At 37.4% G+C, this 25,451-nt stretch overlaps 1 protein-coding gene across 1 annotated transcript; it reads right to left on the minus strand.

The window, feature by feature from the left end:
- Window positions 1-6,788: 6,788 nt before the first annotated feature.
- Window positions 6,789-12,241, minus strand: LOC109791989 (plastidal glycolate/glycerate translocator 1, chloroplastic). Its single transcript, XM_020351363.3, has 8 exons — window positions 11,909-12,241; window positions 11,514-11,829; window positions 10,784-11,045; window positions 10,455-10,570; window positions 8,906-9,015; window positions 7,885-8,062; window positions 7,550-7,679; window positions 6,789-7,200 (listed from the first exon to the last, which is right to left on the minus strand). Exons 1-8 carry the CDS (start codon window positions 12,158-12,160, stop codon window positions 7,050-7,052), a joined length of 1,515 nt encoding a protein of 504 aa, XP_020206952.1. The 5' UTR covers window positions 12,161-12,241; the 3' UTR covers window positions 6,789-7,049.
- Window positions 12,242-25,451: the final 13,210 nt, after the last annotated feature.

The raw sequence follows: 25,451 nt of genomic DNA on the forward strand, positions 1-25,451 counted from the left end.
AACTTTTGCCTAGGTCACCCTTTTGTGGGATTCCTAGCGGGTCTTTTGCTCTTATTTTTGCGCAGTCCCCCTTTTTGAGTTTCCTGCCGAGCTTCTTTTATTTTGAAAGATTTCTTTTTACCCATGATGGCACTTGTCAAGGCCAAGGGAAGGTGCTCCAAGTTGTCACACACACTTCCACATAAAAATGATGTGGGTTTATTATTATTAAGATGATTTTAACCTCATTTATGTTTATTCAAACAGGGTTAAAAATGATGTGGTTTAGAATTTTATTATAAGCAAGAAAAGAAGCAATGAAGAATGATTTTATTATAATCATAGTGGAAACATGTGTCCTTATTTCATCACTGATATGGGTCCCAATATTGACCTCTTTTATCTCTCGGCCCTGCCCCAAATTCACGGTCTCCAATTTCTCTTGACACGGTTGGAGTAGACGAGTTTCTTGATCTAGCAGTCTTTGCAGATCCGGAGAGATGGTCTCCTCATCACTGTCCAACTCAACCCATTCGTCCTCAACTTTGGATCTCGGTCAGAGCGAACAATTACAGACATAATTATTTTATTGGTTCTGTTTAGGTTTAGAATTATTAATGTTAATGAGGAAAGAGAGAAAAGAACAAAAAAAAGAGTAATGTGAAAAATGCCTCTTTATTGATATGTATTAAAACTGTACAAAAACCCTTATTTACATGAAAAGGTTCTCATGATCTCGGGTACTGATCATGAGTCCCTAAAAGAGAAAAATGAAGGGGCCCTATCGTGGCTTGTTCTTCTCTCTACTCCTGCTTTGGCAGAGGATTCTTGCTCACGTCGGGCGCTGTCGAATCGAAGGTGACCCACCCGGCATCAATAAGGTTTTGGACCTTGTATTTGAGAGCTAGGCATTTCTCTGTTGAATGCCCTGGTGCCCCCGAATGGTATAAACATTTGTCTTGTGGCTTGTACCAATCGGGGTAAGGTGGGTCGATCTTCCTTGGTGGAACATGAGCTAGAAGTTTGGCTTCTACTAGCTTCGGCAGGAGATCGCTATAAGTGGTCGGAAGTTTATCAAACTTCTTCACAGGGGTGAATTGCGATCTTCCTGACTTCGAAGTGAAAGTAGCCGAGGGTATGGTTATAGCATTGACTCCTCCCTCTTTCTTCTTCCCGAAGGCCTTCTTAGCTTCATATGATTGGGAAGGCTTAGCCAGCTTCCCACTTTTAAGTCCTTGTTCCACTCTCTCCCCAATGGTGATGATGTCTGAGAAGAGTGTCGTTGTGTTCCCTATCATTTTATCGTAATAGGGACCAGTCAACGAGTTGATGAATAAGGACACCGTCTCCTTATCCGACAGCGGGGGCTCTATCTATGCCGCCAACTCCCTCCATCGTTGGGCGTACGCCTTGAAAGATTCATCATTCTTTTTACTCAAGGCTTGAAGATCTGACCTATCGGGTGTTAGGTCGATGTTGTATTTGTAGCGCTTGAGAAAGGCGTCGGCCAACTGCCTCCATGTGTGTACTAGATTTCCATCTAGCTGCATATACCAGTTGAGCGCGGTATCAGCCAAGCTCTCTTGGAAGCAGTGGATCAAGAGCTTTTCGTTTGTGGCATATGCAGCCATCTTTCGGCAGTACATGGTGAGATGACTCTTAGGGCAAGTCGATCCCACATATTTTGGGAAATCTGGCACTTTAAATTTGGGAGGGAATTGGATGTCCCTCACCAAGCACATGTCGGCGGCATCTTTGATGTCAAAATCATGCCCCTCCATAACCCTTAGCCGATCCTCAAGAGCATGGAATTGTTCCTTTGAAACCTCGGGCTCTTTAATCATGATCCCCGCCCCAAGGGGTACAGCTCGTGGAGGTTCTTCCTCATGTTCCTCCTCCTCATGATGATGGGACTCATGGTCACTGTGGTGAGACCCATGTACATTATGGTGACGCATGAGTTCCATCATTTGCGCCATTTGTTCTTTGAGTTGTGAGAGCTCGGCTGTAAGCTTCTTATTTTGGTCCTCCAGCGCTTCCATCTTCTTGATTTTCTGCGCGCGTGTGAGGACAGAGAGATGACCAGCCACTTTCTAAAATGAATGTTTTATTCTAATTAGTTTATTCATGGTATGAATACGCTCTCGATGTGAGCTTGATAAGACTCCATCTTTAAGGCGCTGCCTTTTTAAGATGAAGGTTTATCACCCTCCCTAGCCTATGATCTCTCCCCAACGGAGAATCTCAATAGTCATGGGTCCCTTTTACTCACATCGAGAGGGTATTGGTGATCCTAAAATGAATAATTGATGAGGATGCATGAGGTATTATTGGTAATGATGCCTATGCTCCTTACTTTTATTATATTTTCACACATTGGTTTTTCCTCTCATGTCATGACATTTTCATGCATGGGGATTATTCTTTAGACCTTATCACGAGGTTTATTATTAATGCACAAACAATTGCACATAAGCATTTACACAAACAATTCACTCATCCACGAACAGTCACGAGCGAATCACGAGGTAGGGGTATCCTGCAGAAATGGTGCATATTCAAGGTGGTTCTAACTGTTCTCACCAGTCCAAGGCCCCCAAGGTGCCCCCATTATAGGGACCCAATTCCTCTCATCGTAGGTCGATGGAAAGCTCCAACGCACCGTCGGACTCAAGTTCATGGTTATCACCTTGAGTGATGTTTTCCGACAACGGTCTACGGGCACCTATAGACCCATTCGACAACCGGCCGTACTAACATCCACTCCCTATGGTTAATCACTCATGCCCCCGGGTATAGAGGGAACTGTTGTGTGCAAAGGTTTGTGTGCAGTTTTTATTTCAAACAATTGCGTAAATTTAAAAATACAACAGTTATTAAAGCCAAATAGATAAACATGTTATCATACAAGTGAGGGGTAATAAAGTAATTTTAACTATTATTTGTTAAAAATAATCTGTCACTAAATGGGACTGACTCTCGAGGCTTCCCCAGCGGAGTCGCCATCTGTCGCCACCGGCCCGAAACGGGCTTTCGGCATTCGCGAAGGATGGTTGGACTCCTTTATTAAAAATATGGATTGCTAGAATGACTTATTCTCAAACTGAGACCTTGTCAAACGAGCAATTTTATTAAAAGGCTCACCAATCCATGTTAATCCCAAGCGGGACCCTCCATGGATTAGCGGTTTTCATAAAAAGGAAGGGTTCATGGAGTCGCCACCAATGTTTTACTCAAAACATTGGAAAAAGAAGTTTAAGGCAATCGATTCAAAAATCGACTTCGGCCATGACAACCAGAGTCGGGTAAGGGAGTCGGTTACGCGTGGGGAAGGTGTTAGCACCCCACAGCGCCCCTTTCGGGTTCCCTATGACAGATTATTTCTAAAAATAATAGTGCGAAATTACTAAATTACCCCTATTTATTCTAAACAATTATAACTTAACTATCTACATGATGACAGTTAAATATACACACAGAAAGCAGTAAAAGGAAGGTCTTAAGAAGAAACCTTTGAAGCGTGCTTTTATATTCAAGTAAAACTGGGAAGCTTTTTGGCGTTCCCTCGCTCTACAAGCCCGCTCGCTCCCTCCTAGAAAATTTTAACTATGGAAATCCGGAGGATTTCCCTTCGACTCAGTTCGAGACTCAAGCAAAAAGCTCAGAACTCGAGAACTTTGTCGGATCAACTCTCCGAGTGATTTCTAGGCAGAACACTGCTCAAAAAAACCCAGAATACTCAAGAAGAGGGTTAAAACTCAGTGTGAAAGTGTGAAATGACGTCCCATTGACGTCATATTTATAGGGAAGAGGCTCAATACGGTTTCTGGGGGTCAATACGGTCCGTATTGAAGTTTTGAACTACAATACGGCCGTATTGAATTCAATACGGCCGTATTGAAGTTCAAAAACCTCAATACGGCCGTATTGAAGTTCAGTGCAGCCGTATTGAGTTCAATGCAGCCGTATTGAACTTCAATACGGCCGTATTGAGTTCAGTGCGGCCGTATTGTAGTTTAAAATGTTCAATACGGCCGTACTGAACTCTTGGGAGGCCGTATTGGGCTTCATTCCCTCCACTTTCTTATTTTTTGCTACTCTAAGACCTCTAAACCTACAGATAATCATCCTAGGGTCTTCCAGGGTCTTCCAGGAGTCCTTCCGGCTGACTTTCCTTTAGTCTTCGAGAGTCTTCAAGCTTTATTTCCGACCCGGACAATTTTAGGGGTCTACAATAGGGTCAATTCAAAAGGACCTAAGAGGATTCAACTAGGCTTGAAGGAAGAAGTTTTGAGTTCATGTTGAGCTTTGGATCACTTTTAGTAATTTCCTTTCTCTTCTTTGTATATATTTTTTCTTATAAATATTTTCTTAATTATAACATTGTATTTTTGGGTCAAATAATATAAGAATTTATTTTCTTGTAATTTTCTCCTTAGGAGTGTATTTAGAATTTTAGCGGGGGTACAACTAGTATTTGAGATATGTGCTTCTTAGACTTGTTTGGACCATGAGAGAATGGAGATTAATCTCCAAGTAGATGTCCACTTCATACACATTACTCTCCCATTAGTTCAAACAAAACCCACTAAGTCACATGATCCAAGCATTAGTCACACTTTTGGTACGCTTGCTTCTACACCCTTGTTTCTACTGGAACATTCTCCATCACACCTTTTGTACCTTGCAGTGAGCAAACTCTCATTAGCCACTCTAGATATATATTTGGGCATCCAAAATGGGAGGGAAAATTCAAATTTAAATTTCAAATTTGAACTAGAGTTAGTTAGTTTGAGTACAAGTTAACCTAATATTGGTTACATTTAATCTTTATTAGTTTAACTTACACCACAAGTTACGAAACTCTATATCTACATGTAAGTATGTAACCTCATATTGGATGAACTACTTTGAGCATTTGTATGAGAATTGAGTTTTCAAATTCTCTCTTCAAAGTCTTGTTCTCTCTTTGGAAAAAATTTTTCTTAAGAACTTTTATCAAGGAATTCCTCTTTGTGACAAATTCATCATTTCTTACTTGTCTTCCACTTAGAAGTGACATGCCATACACTATTTTTCCTATCCATATTTTTTTTATTTCTTTGACATTTGGAGTCATAGGTGATGATTGGAGGAGCTAGGAAGAAGTTAAGGAGAACTCAACACTATTCTTCATATGGTTTTCCATCACCTCTATTCTCCATGCCTTTTTAGGGTTTTAAATTCTTAAATGATCAAATAGGAAGTTAACTTGAAATAGAGTATCATATGACATGATCATGATTATCAATAGAAAATAGGAAAATATTGGTATTTGATAGTTAATACAAGTTTTAAGTGAAATTGAACATTGAAAAGGATTAAGAACACAAATAAATGACAATCATGTCCTATTCACTATTATATTTTTTTTCATTGATAAAGCTTGTTTTGAAACCTTTTATTACTTGTTAATTTTTGTTAATTCTAAACTCTTATGGTGAATCGGTGGTTGAATTCTGCTAAGATGCTTCCGAGCTCTTCAAGTTACTTTCTATGTATTCAAATCACAAAATGAAAATTGAAAATGTGGAGAAGATATGAGAGGTAGGTGAACCACTCTTCGAAAAAGAGATAAGCAAGAAACGAGGTATTTATTACAAGGAGAGTTTTCTTGATGAAGGTACTTAAGGACGAAAATTCTCTCAAGAGACTTTAGAGAGAATTGAGAGAGAATTCACCAAATATGAATCTCATAAAACTCCAAAGTGGTGAATACAAGCGGGAAAATCATTTAAATAGAGCTAGGTAGCTTATGGAGCAAGCTAGGCAACCAAGGTTATGAAATAACCATGATTTTTTTTAACTAGAGTTAGTTTAGGAGCCAAATTCAAATTTGCACATCCAACTTATTACCATTATTACCATGTGATGTCATGTGCTTTTAGATTTAAGATGTAGACTATCCAATGAGAGAATGTCATGTGACAAGCAAGGAAAGTGTGACTCATTTTGAGTTATCATGTGCTCAACATTTAAATTTGAATGTAATACACCATATGCATACATGTACTCAATTTAGGTACTAAATTCAATTAAAATATTAATTCATGCCCCAAAAATAAATGACACCTCCTAGGCCCAAAAATTACACAATAAAAAATTACAATAAAGTCCCTATAGTACTTGTCCCAAATAAAGAAAAATATACACAAATTTGCAAAAATGTATTGGCCTTATATATTTAGTAGTCTATAGCTCAAGATAAACTTAGACCACTAATCTCATTATGAACTCAATCCCCTTAGATCCTCCTAATCATAACCATATTAATAGGACCCTAGGCTATGCCTCTTTTATCAAGTTCAACCTCAAACAAGAAAAAAGAAACCATAACATACAAATTTCCCATGATAAGGGGTGCAAAAACATTGATTATAATGATGATGGTAGGTGTTTTTGTCTCTCGAGTATTTTGTACTTGAGACAAAAAATTGTATCATTTATTTATTGAGTAATTAAAAAATAGAGTTGTTCTCATGCCCTTATTCATTTGATTTGTATTTGTTTCATGATCTTTTTGTAAATCAAACATATTGTTCAGTATCATAATTTTTTAGCAAATTAACTAAACCCTTGTAATTACCCTTTAGTCTTTTAGGCTCGACATTTGTTCTCTTATCCTTACTATTGCAGCCCACAATAGAGTACATTTGTCCTTAAATGTATTTTACATGCATCAAATATTAACAATTAATTATATTTTAAACACTAAGGCAAGAGTTTTATAGTCTTTTGAGTTAGCTCAGTCTAGTGGTGGAGGATTGAGATAGTATGTAAAAGGTCCCAAGAATCTTATTATTGTTTTTGTAATATTTCCTTCCGATTATAAAAATACAACATAGATAATTGCAGTCATAGAATATAAATAAATCATAAATGAATGGATTATCGCTTTCTATACAATTAACATTTGGCACAATGATACTGGATTATCGCCCTATACATTTTGTGCAACCATCAGATTAGCACCGAGAGTTATTATGGCATTTGAAGGAATGAATAGCAGCAGGTCGTGATAAATGACAATTTCAGCCAACAATTGCAAGCAAGCTCTGTCTGACAGCTGGAATCGAGCAAAGAATAGATCCAAATATACCATTTAGAGCATAAGCAATGGCACAAAATGGGAGAGCCTCAGGCTCCTTGGCAGACAAAGCTGCTGTTCCAAGTCCGTGGGCACTGTGAAACATACTTGGTCAAGAGCAAGTAAATACTAAATAGCCATACATGCATGAAGAAAATGTTGTCCAACTACTATTGCATGTTTGGTATGGATTATTTTTTGAGAAATAATTGCTTAAGTTTTCAAAAAACTCCCTCGTGAAGGTGGTGAAAATAAGCAATTGATTCTTGAAATTTAGTTGAACCTAACAATGGGAATCTTAAAAAAATCCCCACCCTGTTTATCGGAGTAGAGAACTGAAAAATTAATGTTAGTGACCTTTAACTTATGCTAGTAATAGAAGAATGGAATGCAATGAAAATGAAATTTTGGTCAAGTGAACTATCTATTGATCATAGAATATACCTAGAAGCAGTTGCTATTCCCCGAGCAATTGGATCACGGAAACTGAGTCTATCGAGTGTCGCTTGCACAAAATTTGCTCCAACCAGACCAGTTAATACAACCACAGCTGCTGTGAGAGATGAATTGGCACCTGCAGACAAAGGGAAATTTTCAAAGTTATAACTGTGTACGAACAAAAATGTAAAGGTTTTAGCATCTCTTTCCCTGTGTGAATGTATTCTTTAAACAGATTAAGATTGCATGACCTCTGGATTTGTGCCATAACGTAACTGATCAACTTTCAGAGCGGACAAGATTATGGGGACAAATGATTGCAGTGTGGGCATAATATTTACCGTCAAACAAGGATACAATGCTGAGGGCCAATGCCACTGTGATACATCTGGGTAGAATGGACACAGTTAAAGATGGTTCTAATTGAACAAGACGTCCAACAAGGGCAGTTGAGTACAGTGAAAATATTGTTGAGATGATGACAGAGGTGAAAATCTCAGCTGCGTGTCTCTTGACAAGCTGAAAATGATAGAAAATTCAATACTTAATGATATAATGGTTGGGATGCAAAACAAAATTGTTGCAAACCATGACTTGTATTTGGGTAGATATCATGTTAATGACTGCCAAGTGGAACATCAGATGTGTATATGGAAATGATATGTTCATAGCTCTATGTTCTTCAAGTTTGAATTCACACACATTCACGTAAAATCAAACTCCATAAAGGCCAATGACTATTCCATTCACCTTTCACAGGTCTTCACTAATTTAGCAAGAAACTAAAGAAAACAACAGATAAAAAGATATGCTTCTAGTATAACAGTTAAATTACCTATCAAGATTAAAAAAATAAAATAAAATAAACAGAATAAAGCTTGCATCAATAAATCTTTGGTACAATTTTCAGCTCAATGAAAGGTAACTATATCGTCCTGAAACTACCAAAACCCTCTTCATTAGCCCATCCCTGGTGACTTAGCTTTATGGAAATAAGATATTACAATATTGTTATTATGTGCTTGCACTCAAGTTTTACGAATGCTAGCCAAATTATTCGAAAGGAAGCTATTGTCTGCAATCCACACTCTTAATTTTGAGGAGGCTGGCAAGGTTTAATGTGTGGAGAGAAAAAAATATTGACATGAAGTACTGGCATACTCACTTATTGAACTGCTACTGTACATTATTAGCTACTCGGTACTCAACATATTAAACATTACCCGGATATAAGTTTGACTGCAACTCGTCTAACATTGTAAAATATCAAAAGCAATAGCCAGTAATGCAAATACACTGTTCATTTGCTTAATTTTTTTACAGCAGTATATGATTTATTTAATGGGAGACTTAGATGGTTACCTTTCTTTGCTTGAACATAGAGAAGGAAAATGAGAGAATAACAGATCCCAAAAATCCCATTAAAATATCACCAGCTCCAGGATTAGAGGATGCCTTTGTCAGGTAATATCCTATGAATGTAGAAAGAATAATCAACAAAAACAAGTCTAGATGTAATATGCTGAAATGGAATTAAAAGAAAAATTGCATGAGAGGGTACTAGAGAAAAGAACCATATTGTGCATGTCAGAGCAAAAGAAAAAATTATTTGAATCAAATGCAAGGTGTACTCTCCACGTAACTGGACAGCTAAAACATTATAATCCCTAATTATGCTTTAACTAAGATAATTCCCTATTGAGTAGAAAAGATCTTTTTGTCTGCTAATGGTTTCAGGCTTTCAGCTACATCCGAGAAGCACCATGAAAACGAATTGTATCATGATAGGGATGTATTACATGTGGGAGCTATGAGCCTATGATCAATAGCAGATAAATAAGGGAAGAGCAGAACTCTCTCCTAGATGAGTAAATAGCCAAAGCAACAATTAGTTTGGTTAAGAGAAAAAACAAGCCATAAGGGAAGAAGGATTTTAGATAATAAATCCCTCCAAGGAAAAGCTTGCCTAGGAGTAAGCAAACATAGAACTTATGGTATATTAAGAATGTCAATCAAACAAAGGTAGGATTAATAGAAGTTTATAATTATGATTAGTTCAGGAAATTTTGCGTGAAAGAATTATGACATGAATCCATGAGTTAGGAGTAATGACCTATAAATGAATCTGTAGCTTTCAGAGCCAAAGTACAAATTGGTGTTGCTTTAGAACAAGGCATATTGAAGAATATCTTTACACCAAAAATGATCTGATCACATCCCCCTTAATTTGTGTGGCTAATCATAACAGGTTCTTTTTGCATTCATGCAGGAATAGGATTGTTGCACATATCGTCCTAGGTTCTATGCTTTGACCTACATTATTCTATTTCCTCTAAAAGTCATTTCCATTAGATCTATATCTATTACATATACCATGTTGACTAGGGTGATCCAAGCACTCCAATAATATGATATCTTAAAATGGACCTTAATATAAAATGAAATGTTCCTCATCCCATATTCACACATAATAATAAAAGAATTATAGAAATTTTGTGTCATTACATAGTATATTGTGATAAATTCCCATATCACTCTCTGGCTACATTAAACAGAGAGCCCTTTAGTGACAACTTTATTATAATTATCAAACCAAATCAGTTGAGCTTATCAGAAGATTACCTTAATCTAGCAGAAAGTCATTTGACACCTCATTGTCCTAGTAAAAGGTTTTACAAACCTGATTTGAACAGTGAACTGTTCACTGTTCACTGCTCATTACTCAACATGCCAGTAGACTTCAAATGCTTAATCATAAATCATAAGCTATGCACACCATACAGCCAAAATAAGTTTCAAACTTGTAATTTAAAGCTTAAATTCCTTATCGTAGTTGAAGTTAACAATCAAATTCACAGAAACTTAGATAATATAATAATTAAATAGTTATCTACTTATCTTCTAGTCATACCTAGAACAGGTTCAAGCCCTGACTTGGAAAGATACCCAAAAGCTAATGCTGTCAGATCTGCTGATAATGCACAGCAAATTATAGGATGGAAGACCTTCTTCACATTTGATGGCAACCTGGAAAACAAAAAAAAATAGCAAGAATTATTGAATTTATAGTAAATATAAAAATTGCAAAACGATACTAGTTTCTAATAAAATTTTAATAATAGCATTAGAATGAGATATAAGAATACTTTCGTTTTTTAAATGTTTTTCATCAGAAAACCCATACTAGGGAATAAGCAATTGTCAAAGTGTATATGTGGCAGTGAAAAGGAAAATATTTACCCAGTGCCAACAATATAGCCTAACACTGTTGCAGCAAGCAAAAATGGAAGGCACGTTCTGGCACTTGTACCCAGTGCTGTAGGGTAAAATAATGCAGAAACAAATGATGTAAGGAGAACAGCAGTCCATGTCCACACTTCAATGGCAGAAAACGGAGCAGGCTTTCCCATAGGCTCAGCTTCTACCAATTCTGTTTTCACAGCTTTTCTTACTGCTATAGCCGTGAAACCAGCAACACAAAGTGTAGCTAGCCATCCTCCAACTGAACAGCAATAAAAATTTCAGCAATTTTTAACATGCACCAACATGGGCTCATTATAAAACAAAAAACAAAAACAAAAAAAAAAAACGCAGATTTTTAGAACGAAAGGTGGATATTGGCAGATTTGTCACTTGAGAATTTAAAATGTCACACCAAGTTAATAAAAAAAATGCTTAGACTATCTAATAATGAGCCCTAAAAAATCAAAATAGTCCCTAAAATATACAGGTCACTGTATTAGTCCCTAAATATGAACATTACTAATTAAATGGTGCACTTCATCAGTCAATTAAATGCTTCCTAGGTCAAATCAGTCCGCAAATTCCAACACGGGGACTAATTTAACCATACTATATTATTGACATCTTACTAATCATCACATTAACACATGTCAATAATTAGCGACTAATTTAACTACATACTCAAGAACAAAACCTAGATACATTTATTGTAGAGAGAAGCATGAACCTAAAATAAGGCCAATTTTGAGGCCAGAGGCAGCGGGAACGTCTTTAACGGCGAGGGGCAAGACAACCAAAGAGGGAACATAGAAGAGAGGGAGCCATCTCTGTATGAACATAAACGCCGGCTCGAAGAACCCCATCACCGCCGTAGCCGCAGCGGGCACGGTGGCGTCAAGAATAACCAGAACCGAGAAAATGCAGAACATCCCAAACAACGCGCTCGGGAACTTAATAGCAGCGGCCACAAACGCTTTCTTCAGAAACTTATCCACCGCCAGAATGAGGCCCAGAGACACGGCCAAGTGGAGCGCCCCAAACACCTGAAAAACACAGACCCGCTCAATCAAACGTGCCCAATGAGAACGCGACACGTGGAAGGAGAGAGTGAGTTAGACTCACGGTTTGGCCGAGCGAGGTGGGAGTGGAAGCGCTTCCTGTGTCGGCTTCGGAGGATTTTGCTGCCACGTGTCTGCTTTTGCGGGCTCCGTTAAGTGGGAACGTGGGACTGAAGGTGGTGGACGAAACGGTGCGTTTTGGGGAGGCATTGAAAGTGGACTTGGGAACGAACGTGCGGCGGAAGTGTGATTTGGGGAGAGAGGGTGGCTTGAGTTTGAGAAGTGGAAAGGGTAGGGAGTGCGCTGTGGTCGCCATGGAGAGTGCTGCGACTTCCACGAGAGAGACAGAGTGTGTGTGTGTGTGTGTTCACATTTTTGTGGGACCAGAGAGAGACATTGTATGGATAAGAAGAATGATGATGGGATCAGACACGAGTGTACATAAGTTTCTGTGTATTTTTCTCTTTTTAAAAAAGAAAAAATCGTTAGAATTTTAATTTCAACAGGAAATGATTATTATCCCATACATAAGTGATGAACAGATCTTACCAGGTTACATTACTTTACAATTAACGACTTCATATTGAGTTGGATGAATAAGCTTTTCGATAAATACTTAATAAATAAATGAATAAATTATTTTTATGAATTAAAATCAATTTATGTACTTAATTTTTATAGAAATTCTTTAATTTAATTTTATCAAAACTATAATATATAAGTTGATTTTAGTTTATCCAAGAAGTTCAATTCATTTTTTTTTTTCTTTTCTTATAAGTGTTTGCATATAAATTTACCCAAGCAAAGTCACTATATATTTGTCTCAAGTTGATTTTCTTACTTTCTAATAATTAGATTTTGTTGTATCAATGAGGTGTAGTGTAGCTTAATGGATTAAATGGAGCGTAACTTAATAGATCGAACTGTGTATGAATATCGTAAACTTTGATACCAAAGTAGATTATCATGAATAATTATAAAAATAAAAAAAAATTGTTGGATCATGAATGCTTTTCTCTTAAATAGTTATGCATGCTCAATAATGATTTTTGGGTTAGACATGCATTCAGTGGATGTGGATTAGAAGAAGAATCACAAGCCTGGTAAAGAAAAAATATTTTAAAACTAGATAAAAAGCCAACTCAACTTCATTTTATTCAAACATATTTTGTTTCCAAAATTGTCTTTTAAAACAAAAATCAGAAAACCCAACAACTCTAAACGGACATAAGATAACAACTTAACAAGGGCACCAATACATTCTGGGAAATGTAAAGTTAAAAAGTTAATAGGAGTAAAGCTATGGGTATGTTAGGGTCTCTCGAAAAGGCTTTCACTTTTCCAGAACTCGCTCGAAAAAGGAATCAAGAAGAGTACTTGCCATAAACGAAGAGTAAGGGGGACCATAGGAATGTGCATAGTCGAGGGGAGATCGAAGGTTAGAGAATAGAAAGGGGTTACTAGAGATTTCCTGGACATTACAACAGGGTAGTTACTAAGGTGGTTACTAAGCTAGCAAGTCGAAGAAATAAAAATCACGTGGGTTGAACGGTTACGAGAAGTTGTGTTTAAGCCACGTAATTGGCGTAGTGAATAGCGGTTATGCACCCATGATGGACCTGTACAAAATGAACCGTTCTCGACTGGCTCTATAAATATGAGAAGCATAGTGCTTCACAGAGGTCGAAAAAATCATACTTGCACTAGCAAGCACTCACCGCCTGCACATATGGCTCTCGTGCATGGAATTTCTGGGTATGACAACTTCTTGCCCACATTTTATTTCTTTTTCTAGGATTAGTGTAGTTTCGTTTCAATTTTGTAGTTCGTAGTTCGTTTAATTCTGATATTGTAACCTGATAATTATGCGAAGTGGCAATGATTTGTATTGCTAATATATGTATTGTTCATTCCATTTATTTGAGTATTTACATGCATGATAATTATGCTTAATAATCATTAATGAAAGTCTGGAAACGAAGGCTTATTAGCCACTCTGTTTTTAAGAAAGTTTTAATTATAAAATACCTAAATTGAAATCATTTCGTGCTAGTTCAAATAAAAAGAACTCACAAACAAATTCCACCACAAACAAATTGGCACGCCCGCTGGGACGCGTTTAATTGAAAACATAATTGAACTAGTTTTAGGTATGTTTTATGAGACTTAGGAGTGGAAGAACCATGTCTACATCTAGAGAGGTAAATAACGATGTTCCAGTAGATATAGAAAATAGAAGTTCAAATCCTAATGTGAAAAATGTCACTATTTTGATAAGGGGGCAACGCCACCACCTATAGTACCTGAGAATGTGGCTAGACAAGTAAACATGTCTTAAGAAGTTTTGAATGCCACTCGAGAATACCCATGGGGTATGCCTCCAAATTGGCAAACCACTCAACCTATACATGTCGAGATTCCATTACCTTATTTAGGGAAAAATCCACAAATGCATGTGTCCCCACAAGGATATAATCCTGGACCGAATGGGATGGGGTTTATCATGCAAGATCCTTATCAACATGTAGGGACGAGTCATGAGGGATCTTTGGTTCGACAAAGTAACTATGTCCCCACTAGTATAAGTAATCAAGCTATGATAGCCCTTCGACAACAAATGGACCATAGTAATCATGACATGGTTAATTTATTGTCGACTCAGATGCATACTATTCTCATCCCTTTATATGAGTTGATAAATAAACTAGGAGATAAAGTGGGAGATAATAAACCGTCGAGAGCCATGAGTGCGAACTTGAACGAAATGGAGAATCAAGTTGGGAATGATGGCTTCCCTCAAAATTTAGGTAGACCTCATAGGAATCTCGAGGAAAATTTAGATCAAGTCGTAGAAAGGGTACTAAACAGACATGATTTCGAGGTAGGTCGAAATGAACGTCCCTATTTTGTGTCTGCTTTTCTAGAATACGTAACTCAAGTAGAATTGCCTAGGGGAGAAAATCCCAAAAATTTTTAAATTTGCGGGAGAATTAAATGAGTCCACAGTCGAACATATTGTAAGATACTTAGTTGAATGTGGAGATTTAGGGAATAATGAATATTTGAAAATGAAATATTTCCCAAGTTCTTTGACTAAGCATGCTTTTACCTGGTTTACGACTTTAACCCCTAATTCGATTAATACTTGGGCTCAGTTGGAAGGAAATTTTCATGAACACTTTTTTCGAGAAGAAATAAAAGTGAGTATAGTCGATCTAATGAATATAAAAAGACAAAATCATGAAACGTTAGACGACTATTTGAATAGGTTCAGGAAGTTGAAATCTCGATGCTATACGAATATCCCTGAACATGAATTGGTTAAAATTGCAGCTATAGGGTTAGACTTTTCGATTCGAAAAAAATTAGTAAACAAACAGTTAAGAGATATGGCCCAGTTAGTAGAAAAAATACGAAGAATCGAGAAAATTAAGTTAGAAAAAGAAAAATTAAGGAAGTTCGATAGGTTTGTTCAAAAAGAAAAAGTCGCTTATATAGAAAATGCGAAGATCAATGAGGATGCTAATTGTGAGGGTTTGAGTGAGGATTTTGAAGTTAACATAGCCGAATTACGTCTTGGTCCTACATATCAATGCCAAATGTTAAAACCAGGAGATAATGTGGAAGGGAGTACAACTAGGCAATATAGTTTTGATGTAACTAAGGCTGATAAAATATTTGATATTTTGTTAAAAGATAAACAGATTGCACTCCCAAAAAACCATAAAATTCCTCCATTCGAACAAAGAAAAGGGAAGAGATTCTGTAAGTATCATAACATGTATGGTCATTGGACTAATAATTGTGTACGTTTCAGGGATATGATTGAGAAGGCGATTACTGAGGGTCGTTTGGCTTTCGAGGAAAAGGATATGAAAATGGATATTGATCCATTTGCAGCTCATACTGGGTATGTAGAACCAGTCTCGATGGGGATCAACATGGTCAAGGTGAATATTGATGAAGATGAAAACGTTGAACCTATCTCGGATGAAAAGTTGGAGGAATTGTTGGACAATTTCGCTAAAAATGAAGAACCAATTTATCTAAAAGAGGGGGATAGTCTGATCGAGTTTCTTTCTAAGAAAAAGAATGCTGACAGAGAAGTCATGTTTTGCCCTCGATGCATCGTAGTGTTCGATAGAGCTGCTGCTAAAGCCTTCGAGGAATCAAAGTTAATGAAAAACTATAAAGCTGAGAAGCTTCGAGAAAGGGCAAAACCTAATACTGGATTGATGATGAGACAGATACACATGTCTCAGTATAATACTCCAATGGGAAAATGGAGATACATAACGCATCGAAATTTGGCAGTACTTTCGTGCCAAATGCTAATGTCGTAGTAGGAAAGTGGAATGCTCCACAGAGGCAAATGGCTAGAATGAGTCGAGGGAAACAAGTCATGAATTATGATGGGCCCACATTTCAAGGAGTTCCTGGGAAATTTTTTAATATGCCTGGAAATTATGGGCGTGGATTTAGACAACAGGCTTTTAATAATCTGACTAAGACCCAATGGAGAAGAGAGCAAAGAATGAGGAAGGCTACCTTCGAGGGTTTTAGAGGAAACCGTTTCTCGATCCTGGTACCTTAGAAAGGTGAGTCATCTCGAAAGTTCATGGAGGATGATGAAGATATGATAACTGACTGCTTCAAGAGTGGGTTTGAGGATTCTTTGGAAGATATTTGTGGTATAGTGTCGATTTTACCTTCTAAATATGTTGGGGCCATGGAATCCGTAAATGAGCATGAAGATATCCACAGGGAGGATTTTTTCGATGATCCTAGTTATGAGTCGAAGATTGCGTGGGTTAATCATATCTCTCGAGTTATTCCCAAATTCAACTTAGTTGTGTTTGACTCTCCCACTGAGGATATGAAGGCTCACCTTAAGCCTTTATTACTAACTCTGATGATCGAAGGACATGAAATGAATAAAGTATTGGTTGACGGAGGTGCAGCTATAAATATACTCCCAATGACCATGTTAAAGAGGTTTGGAAAGACATTGGATGATCTAAAACCCCATAATATTCTCATATCAGACTATGCGGGCAAGTCGTCACAACCCGAAGGAATGATCCTGCTCGACCTACAAATAGGGAGTGTGAAAAGGACGACTATGTTTATTGTAACTCCTTCGAAAGCGAATTTCAATGTTTTATTGGGACAAGAATGGATACATGGGATTGGGGCTGTTCCTTCGACTGTTCACCAAAAAATATTTTTTTGGAATGATGATGAAGGTTTGGAGGTACCCGATGCTGACCAGAAAGATTACAAAGTGGGTATGTACTTCGCAGATCAACAGTTGACTATATTTGCGAAAACTAGACCTTTTGATGCTCATAATGCCAATTTGCTAAATGAAGAAGAAGGCATCAAGAAAATATATTGTTGGGATGTTAAGAGAGGGTTTATTATTCAAGCCGAAAAAGAGTCGGCTCAAGAGCAAGAATGAAACACCAAGATCACTATTCGAGCTTTTTAGCTCGAATTTTGGCCTATATGGCTGGACGAACGGCCGGAAAGGCTGTAAATTATGAAGACATTGAGGAGATGTCAGAAGGATCGAAAGAACGTGTGAGCAGTACGGCCACAACAGCCGAAGAAAAACAAAAAGAAAACCAAAAAACAAGAAATGATTGAGTAGACCAAGAGGTCAAAAATGGGAAAGATGATAAAGAGCAAGAGTTGGAAGCAAAGTTAGATTGTATTTTCGATGATTCACCATTGGGATTCAAAAGGCCAAGGAATGGAGAACACAAGTTAGAATCTCAACATCCACTAGAAGAAATCAATTTGGGTACGATCAAAAATAAGAAAATCACTTATATTAGCAAGCTATTGAAAGGGAAGCTAAGGGAAGAAGTTATTCGAGTATTACACGAGTTTAAAGATTGTTTTGCTTGGGATTATGAGGAAATGCCTAGTCTAGATCGAGGTTTGGTAGAACATAGATTACCAACAATCCCCGGGAAGAAGCCGGTGAAGCAAAGTCCTCGAAGATTTGCCCCAGAAGTGATTGACAAGATCAAAGAAGAAATTGAGAGGTTGTTGAAAGTCAAGTTCATCAGGACCTCGAGATATGCTGAATGGGTGTTGAATATTGTGTCTGTTATCAAGAAAAATGGAAAACTCAGGGTATGTACTGACTTTCGAGATCTTAATACAACTACCCCCAAGGATGAGTACCTTATGCTTATCGCTGAGACGATGATAGACGCAGCTGATGGAATCATACTTGGGAATGCAAGAGGTGACACACTCAAAGATCCAAGAGGAGTTGGCTAGACATGAAGGTTTGGGCCAATCAGGGCCCAATGGGCCAGATGGGCCTAGGAAGGCCCAAGTTGAACTTTTCATGGGCCATATTTTTGTTATAGCTATTTTCATATGTTTTGTATACATCATGTTAGTATAGGTATCATATATTTTAGTCTTGTATTTTGGACCACATAGAGTAGCATTTTAGGTTTTAGGCTTGTTGGGCCTAGTTTTGGGCTTCATGGGCCTTAGGGCTTTTGGTACCCAATATTGGGCTCATTTTCATTCTTGTAAATTTTCCTTTCCATTGTAATTGTTGGACCACTATAATTAGGCCATTAGATTAGGATCAAAGGAGGATTACTAGTTTAGTTAAATTAGGGTAAACTAGGTTTAATTTAGCATGCATTTAAGTTGCATTTTGAGTCACATGGATCATGCCACCTTGGCTGAACATGTGTGACTCAAATTCAACCCTAAATGCACACTAAATCAAAACCAAATGCACCAAGCACTCATGGGACCGGTCATACACATGTGTGACAAGATTTGAATTCAAATTCAAATTTGAATTCAAATCTTGGCGCCAACATGGTGACCACTCATGTGGCGCCAAGTGTATTCATATTTTCGGATGCATATATGTTCCCTCCTTCACCTATTGTACTCACTTTGAATATTGAATGAAATTTGAGAGCCTTTAGTGTCGAGTTTCTCCTTTCAAAGTCACCAAGATTTCACCTCAAAACCTTAGGAAGTTCACCTTCTTCCTTCTCTTTGAAGTGAGTTCTCCATTGATCCTTGAGCTTGGATGCTTCCATCCAAGGCTTAAGCCTATTCCAATCCGTGATTCATCCACCATCAAGTGCTTGAAGTTATGGATTCCATCTCCTTGAAAAAGATCCGTGCATAAGGAGAGCTAAGGAGAAGTCAACTACCACTCCTCCTAACCTCTTCCATCAGCAGCTGCAGGTAACGAAATCATAAGTCTATTAGATGGTTATTCTGGATATAATCAAATTTACATTGCAGCTAATGATGTATCGAAAACTGTTTTCCGATGTCCAGGAGCGTTAGGGGTGTATGAATGGGTGATGATGCCATTTGGATTAAAGAACGTAGGTGCCACATATCAAACGACAATGAATTTAATATTCCATAACTTGATAGGTAAGTTTGTACAAGTATACATTGATGACATAATCATTGGGTCAAAACGAAAGGAGGAACATTTACTCTATTTAAAATTATCTTTCGAGAGAATGAGAAAACATAGGCTAAAGATGAATCCACTAAAATGTGTTTTTCGTGTTACAACAGGTGAATTTTTGGGATTTATCGTGCATTAAAAAGGGATCGAAGTGGACAAAAACAAAACTAAGGCTATCATGGAAACTAGGCCTCCATCGAATAAGAAAGAACTTCAATCTCTCCTAGGTAAGATAAATTTTCTTAGAAGGTTTATCTCGAATTTGTCTAGTTAAACTAAGGTTTTTTCTCCATTATTACGTTTGAAAAAGGAGGAGGAGTTTCAATGGGAAGAAGAGCACCAGAAGGCATTCGAGGAAATCAAGACTTATTTGGCTCATCCTCTAGTAATAGCACCACCCTCTAAAGGAAGACAACTGAAATTGTATGTTTCATCCAACGATTCGACTATTGCGGGCATGCTGGCGCAAGACGATGATAATGGCATCGAGAGAGTCATTTATTATATAAGTAGAATGTTGGTAGGAGCAGAGAATAGATATACTCCTTTAGAGAAATTATGTTTAAGTTTGTATTTTGCTTGTACAAAGTTGAAGTATTATCTTAGACCTTTTAATGTATTGGTATTTTGTCGAAGTAATGTGATTAAGTATATGTTGGGTAAACCTATGTTGCATTCTCGAATTGGCAAATGGGCTTTTGCGTTAACTGAATATTCACTAATCTTCGTCCCACTCAAGTCCACTAAGGGACAAGTAATTGCAGACTTTCTTGTAGAGCACTCAAAATTAAATAAACAAGTCAATTACCTAACAACGAAACCTTGAGAGTTATTTTTTTATGGCTCGAAACACGAGTTAGGAACTGGGATAGGTTGATTAATCATTTCCCTTAAAGGGATTCTGACCAAGATATCACTAAAAATAAGAAAGGGGTACTCGAATAATGAAACTGAATATCAAGCACTCATTACTGGACTAGAGATACTCAAGGAATTAGGAGCTACGAACATAATAGTTCGAGGGGATTCTCAACTCGTCATCAAACAATTAACTCAGGATTATAAATGTTCAAATGAAAAATTGGTCGAATGCAAATCTCGAGCTATTGCATTACTGAACTCGTTTGATGAGGTTGAGTTGGAACATATTTCTCGAAATACAAACACAATCGCAAATGAACTAACTCAAATTGCATCAGGATATAAAATGAGTAAGGGATGTCTCGAATCTTTGATTCATACAGAAAATGAATTAATAGGTAATCTAGAAAGCCTTACTATTGACACCTCAGGTGCTCAAGATTGGAGGAAAGAATTGATTGAATATCTTCAAAACCCAAATTTAAAATTCAAGAGAAAAATAAAATACCAGGCTCTCAATTATGTCATGCTAAATAAAGAATTATATAAGAAAGGTTTCGATGGAATTTTATTTAAATGCCTCGGAAATCATGAAATTTATATAGCCATGGCAGAAACCCACGCAGGTATTTGTGGAGCGCATCAAGCATGTAAAAAATGAGATGGACTTTGTCAAGAAAAGGATATTATTGGCCAACCATGATCAAAGATTGTGTCAAATTTGCTAAAAGTTGTGAAGAATGTCAGAAACATGGACCAATACAAAGGGTACCAGCAAGTGAATTACATTTGATTATCAAACCTTGGCCATTCCGAGGCTGGACAATTGATATAATAGGAAAGATTCACCCACCTTCATCCAAAAATCACAGATATATAATAGTTGTCATAGATTATTTTACAAAATGGGTGGAGGCAATCCTTGTGAAAGATGTTGATCAAAAAGGAATCATTGATTTTATCGAAGATCATATCATAGTGAGGTTTGGAATATCTCAAACAATCACTACAGATCAAGGTACAGTCTTTACTGGTCGAAAAGTTACACAATATGCTCAGTCAAGAGGAATTAAATTAGTAACTTCGACACCCTATTATGCACAAGCAAACGGACAAGTTGAAGCCGCTAATAAAGTAATCATCAGCTTAATCAAGAAACACATTTCGAGAAAGCCTCGAAATTGGCATGAAACGCTCGTCCAGGTGTTATGGGCTTATAGAAATTCACCAAGGAACGCTACAAAAACAACACCATACAAGCTAGTATATGGACATGAGGCCATTTTACCCATAGATGTCAATTTACAATCTGTTCATATACAGAAGCAAGATGAGTTGCTTGTCGAAGATTACTGAAATTTGATGTTTGATAAATTAAGGTCTTTGGATGATGAAAGGTTAATTGCATTGGAAAATATTATTCAGCAAAAGGAAAGAATCGAAAAAACATATAACAAGAGTTAGAATTCGAAACTTTCAAGTTGAAGATTTAGTTTTAAAGACAATTTTTCCCATGGATCAAAAATCTCGACACCTAGGCAAGTGGTCTTATAATTGGGAAGGACCATTCGTGGTCAATCAAGTGTATTCAAAAAATGTGTATGTAATCAAGGAAATAAACTCGAACGCAGCAAGCAAGGTAATCAACGGCAAATACTTGAAAAAATTCCATGAAAGATAAGTGTTAAAAGAAGTGACAAAGTAACATAAAGTAAGTCGAAATCATGGTCCTAAAGTTTAATCAATATTATAGAACTTGGACTTAAAACTCTTATAAGCTTGATAGGCTTCATCTAAGCTCTATCTTCGAAAAACACACTGAGCTTCTAGGCATTTCTTGTGCTCCAAAGTCTTTGAGAGTCTCGAAGAAATTTCCTTGCCTTCATCTTTAAGACTTTTTTGTCGTTGAATAACTTCCTGGCTCTGAGTTTTCAAAGTAGCTTGCTTAGCTCGAAGGGTATCAAGCTCCTTTTGCAAAACCTCAATAGATTTTTCAGTGTCAGCTTCTTCTTGTTGTAACTTCTTTAGAGCAGGAATCACCTCTTCAATGGATTTTCTGATAAGTAACTCTTGCCTAAGTTGTTCGAGCTTACCACGATCACCTTCAGTCTCTACCTCAATATGGGCCATTTCCTGAAAAGTGTTAGCCCATTTAGCACGAAGATCATAGGCGAGGGTGAAGGGCTTGATGAATTCTTGAAGCTCGAGATGAATTTCCAGAGGAAGATCGGGATACGCAAGCAAATCATCAACCATTTGTTCAACTTCAGTTTTAAATTCAGGGACGAGAAATGCTTGGTTGAGATCCTCAACGTAAGCCTTGGAACGAAATGATTCGAGCAAAGGTTAGAAGTTGGCAACTGACTCAGGGGCTTTCTCTGAAGCAGACGTACCGCTCGTCCAATTTTCCAAGACATCAAAGATATTATAAACTTCGATGTCATCGTTAAAAAAGATGATCAAGTCTAAATCAGCAGAAGGGATTGAAACAGGAGGTGTCATGGAAGATTCGACGCCACCTTGGTTGGATGGTGAAGGAGTAAGAGGCCTTGGAGATGTAGGACCAGTCGAGTCTACACATAAAAAGAGACAGTCACTTTCCTTTACATTTTTCTTTATATAATAATCAATAGAAATTGGCAAAGAGGTAAAGGGAACACACCAGGGACAGGACTAATGGGAGGTTTAAGCTCGAAAGATGGAGCTTCGTCCTAGGAAGAATGATGAAGAGTCTCAGCATGAGTAGCTGGATCTGATAAAGAAACTTCCCCTTGCGTGTTTTGGGGAACGGCTCCAGGGTCCATAGTAACACCCTCCAAGGAAAGGTTGACAACATTTAACTGGGTAGCCACCAACTACAAAAAAAAAGGAAAATCAAATATGGAAATAAAACAAATAAAAGAAAGATTGGTGAAGAAATCCAAACCTCTTAAGAACTCTTAGTCGAAAGGAGGACATCCTTAGAAACGTCTTGAGAAGAGGAGATATGAATTATATCAACATCCTGTGATCAAAGAAGATTTAATAAGGTGATTGAATGGATAAAGTGGACTACCGAAATAGGAAATTGAATTGCTTTAAAAATCGAATACCTTGGGGACAGATTTCATCGCATCCTGCAAAAGTTTTTCGACTTTTAGCTTAGGATCAGGTTTAGTAGAATAGGCCATTTGTTTTCCTTTCCCTTTATCAAGTTTCCTTGTTGTCGAAACCTGGAAGAATAAAAAATGAGCAAAAGGAGAGCGTGAACAGGACATGAATATAAACTACTTACAACTTTGCCACTCTTCAAATCCGCCTTGGTTTTCTATTTTTTGGTGGTCTTGAAACCCTGAAAAGGAAAAGGTATAAAAAATTGAATGATCAAAGCAAATCGAACAAGTCAAAAACATTATACCTTTGAACGCAAGCAAATCTTGTCAGAAATAGTTTTTCTTTTTCGAGGTTTCAATGAAGAATCATTTCCACCATCGTCGTCACTCTCCCATTGGGGGGTCTCATCAGGGTGTTGAGGAACAATAGTTATGCAAGATACAAATAAGAGTCAAGTGTTGATAAGAGAAATAATATCAAAATTGTTTGTCACAGACGTTTACCAGGGGGAAGGTTGCGGTTATAAACCCAACATAAAGGCCACCATCTCTCTCGAGGAAAATCGTACACGGAACATCTCGCATAAGTAACTCGATCTTTTACAGGAATTTCTTTGCGCTCGAGGTATAAAGGATCGAGAGTTTTCACCCAAAGAGGGTAAGATAAATGTTTAACTAAACAAAAACGAGCATTTGGGAGAGGGAGAATATTTTTAGGGCAAAATTTTTCAAAATCTGTTTTCCCTCGAGAATTAATAATCTTTTTTGAGCGGATGTTCCTTTGTACCATTTTCGTTAAAGAGACAGAGGCATCAAAAATGGTTCGACCAAGATTATCGGGTCAATAACAAACTTTAAAAAAAATTGCTCGAATTGATAAGTACCTGGTAGTTTTGGGCCCTGCGAAGAAAGAGGAGAATTAATCAGCTTCTTTAAAAAATCATCGAAGGTGGATATCTTGTCTACATAATATTCACACCACCAACGTAGAAAATACTTCGAGACTAGAAAAGAAGCAGAAAAGGTACAGGGGGTAAGAGAAAGTTGCTTATCAGGACATAAGATAAAATCCAAGACATCCTTATAATCTCCTTTCTCGACACAAATATCAATATCTATTCTTTCTTTACGTTGAAGAGGAAGAGGCTTCATCTGGCAGAGACCAAACTGTCGAGCAAATAGTTGAGGTTGGTAGGGGTAGATCCTAACATCTTTTTGATGCATGCCAGATAAAATCACATCCCACGATAAAAAGCCAAACCACATGTCAACAAAATTTGGGGAAATATTTCCGACTTGATTGTTCTCTCGAAGCCAAGAAGGCCCTATTAAATCTGAACGAATGAAAGGGGCTAAATCTTCAATAAATTCACTAAAACTAAGGAATGCTCGAATATATTTAGCAAAAATATTGATTGAACGTTTTCGAGGCGTAAGAGTGGTTAAACGAGCCCCTTCGAGCTGACACACCGAGGAAAGAAAAGATGAAGTTAACAAAAGTCTATTCTCTAAGATAGCATTGAGCCACAATTGCAACAACCATAATGGCCCAGAAAGATTGCGAGGACCAGACTCACGAATGAGACTTTCCAAAGCTTCATCGAGGGAAGAATATAAAGAGGCCAACAATAATTTACTCAAACAAATCTTCTTTTGCAAATGTAAAGCTTGGGCTAAGATATAGTAATACTTGGGAACTTGAAGAGAGGGAGTGCAGGAAACACAAGCAGATAGCCAATACATCAAAAAAGCAATATGCTCTGAGGTCGAGACGGGGGTATCCAATTGTCCCATATGTGCATTAATGAAGGCTAGGTAGGTCTTCTTGTCCCAAGAAATATAATTCTCTTTTATAGAAATTTCCTCCTCGAATGCATCTGGATAAAACATCCCCTATAGGCACTAAACCAATGATAGCAGCAATATCCAATAAAGTGGGACACACAAAGCCACATGAAAATTCGAAAGCTCGAGTTTCTCTATTCCAAAAGAAGATAGCAGAGAGGAGCATTTGAGGATCAAAAGCATGCAAGTCAAACTTAGAGAGTTGAATGAACTCAGATATACCAGCACCTACCCACACAGAATGCATTGATTTCTCTACGCATTCTAACCATTGCAAGTGCCTATCTTTTGTGGGTGGGAACGCTCTAAAAATTTTGGTGGTATCACCAAAC

The sequence above is a fragment of the Cajanus cajan genome, chromosome 5 (assembly GCF_000230855.2).
Source record: "Cajanus cajan strain Asha chromosome 5, NIPB_CcT2T_4, whole genome shotgun sequence".
Classification (NCBI taxonomy): domain Eukaryota; kingdom Viridiplantae; phylum Streptophyta; class Magnoliopsida; order Fabales; family Fabaceae; genus Cajanus; species Cajanus cajan.